A 2247-nucleotide genomic window follows, 5' to 3' on the forward strand; every position below is an offset into this window, starting at 1 on the left:
CTATTTTTGGTCATTTGCTTTAATTTTGGCAAAAAACGTTTTCTTTGGGTGGGGATTAGCATAAATATAGCCGATTACCCTTAGGGTGGGGTAGCTTTTGTTTTACGCTTTTCTGTGTTTTCTTTGGAGATTGCCTTGGGTCTCGAATTCCAGGTAAGTAAGAAGTATCGGGTAGAATTGCATTGTTCCGTATCGTTTTTTTTTGTTTGATACATATCAGAACCCTGAAGGTTGTCAAACCGAACAAAACTGAAATGGTCAACCTTGATCTGATTAGGTCTACTTTTAATGGTTTAAGCAACTTTTTACAAATGAATATCATTTATTTGGAAATAATATTTAAAAAGAATCTTTGAAAATAAAAGAAAAATAAAAGAGCCAATGCATAGCTATAGAAATGGATTACTAATGGCTTAAAAAAGGTAATCTCTTGTTTGCCTAAAATTGTTACTGAGTGAACCAACTTTAATGATGAAACTCACTATAATTTATAGTTTTACGAAATAAAATTCAACTATTAATAAAGCTCAAATCACATTTTGGTGGTTGGCCTTACATCCGTAATTGTTGCTATTAATTGTGGCCTACTTGGGGAATGCAGTTTTAGGCATTTGACTAATAGTCAAAGAGTATTATGAAAACATAACCATTCAAACCTTGATCTGATTCGGTCTTCTTTTGTTTATTAATGTTCTTTTTTTGATTTTGGCTGCAAGAATTGACTTGAAAATATTCCCTTATTAGACGTTAGCAAATTACACCAATGGGTATGTTTTTTATAGGATCTTATTAAGCAAAAATCGTATTGCTGCAGGATGCTTTGAAGCCACAATTTGAGTGGAGAAACCTCTTCGAGTCATTTCCTTACTCAAAGAGTTGCCTTCGGTTTGTAAAAGTATGTCTTTCAACTTATAACAAGGATGAGCTTGGGATGTGGGTACACTGGGTAAAATCACGCATCCGCTGTCTTCTACTTAAGGTAAGCATGCCATCTTTCATTTCATAATAGGCCTTTGATCCTATGTGTGTCGCCTCCATGCCAAATCATAGATTACCGTTTTACCCGTTAATAATCATGACAAAATATTCATAGCATTGATTTTAGTTAACAAGGTTGAGGGATATATTAGATACTTGACTTGAACCCTTGCTAAATGGATTAGTATCATCGAATTTATCGACATTTTCTATTACGTTTCAAGTGCATTCTGAATATAGTTGTAGCTTTGCTTAAAACAACCCACTTAAGATGTTCACATAACCTTAGTAACTTATGTTGTACCTGGTTATTACAGTTGGAGGAGTTGCAGGCCTTATGTGATCCAAACCCTACAGAATACATTGACTTGAGCATACCGGTGCCAAACGTTGTTTTCTACTGGGGTTTAGTTCCCGGAAGGGGGAATAATTTGAACCCAAACGCCGCAAGAGAAGAGTTTATGAAGAATCTGAGTATCGGGTATCAAGGTAACTTGGGACGTATGACACTAACCATAATTCAAGCATCTCAACTACCAAACATTTTGCAGCTTGCAGATGCTCATATAAAAGCATATCTGAGGTTGACAAACCTTAAGCAAATGATACCGGTCTACTCAAAACACTCGCCTTCTTACGTAGTCGGGTATCTGGCGACTGACGGAAATCATGCCATTGGTTGGATGGATTAATGTCCTTTACAAGTTTTGGGCTGTTGTTTGTTTTCACTTTCATAAGAGAGTAGAAAATAGGATTGCATTTATGTGAGGTGGAATATGATACAAAAACTAAATATAGATTTGTTTGTCAAGATAGATGGAGGATGATGTTCCAAAATCAAACGATTTAATTAAATTATTCGAGGACGATGATATAGTGGTTGTTGGTGGGTTGGGTTCCGGTGAGAAGGAGAGTTAAAAGAGAGAAGCGCAAGAATTGATCTCCATCCTTGGATGCACATTAGAATGTATTAAGCGCGATTCATGAATGAGTTCGAGATTAAAGGTGATCAAGGATCCAGATTCCTTCTTACGTTTCACACTTTTAACTCTGCAACCAATATATTCATTTAAGTGAATATATGCATCAATGTGTATATATTTGTACACATAATAAATATGCATTGATTAATATATTTACTGAGAAAATACAAATACTGAGAGGCAGAGCAAGAAAAATTAGCGAGGGTGATCCTTTTAAATAGAGGCAAAATGCATTAAAATACTCGGTTTAACTCTTATTTAGTACAAGAAAGAATTTTTTCCAAAG

The 2247-nt window shown here is 35.1% G+C and overlaps 1 protein-coding gene across 2 annotated transcripts in view; it reads left to right on the forward strand.

Annotated features, from left to right (window-relative positions):
• Positions 1-1831, forward strand: part of LOC112527246 (nuclear poly(A) polymerase 3) — an 11368-nt gene extending 9537 nt beyond the window's left edge. Inside the window, exons 7-9 of one of the 2 annotated variants that reach the window (XM_025137738.1) lie at positions 815-979; positions 1296-1467; positions 1537-1831. In XM_025137738.1, the coding sequence (XP_024993506.1) occupies positions 815-979; positions 1296-1467; positions 1537-1670 (471 nt within the window). In that variant the 3' untranslated portion in view covers positions 1671-1831. Of the gene's footprint in view, positions 1-814; positions 980-1295 lie in introns of both variants that reach the window. The other variant, XM_025137739.1, reaches the window with a different exon arrangement.
• Positions 1832-2247: the final 416 nt, after the last annotated feature.

The sequence above is a fragment of the Cynara cardunculus genome (assembly GCF_001531365.2).
Source record: "Cynara cardunculus var. scolymus isolate 2C chromosome LG 15, CcrdV1, whole genome shotgun sequence".
NCBI classification, from domain to species: Eukaryota; Viridiplantae; Streptophyta; class Magnoliopsida; order Asterales; family Asteraceae; genus Cynara; species Cynara cardunculus.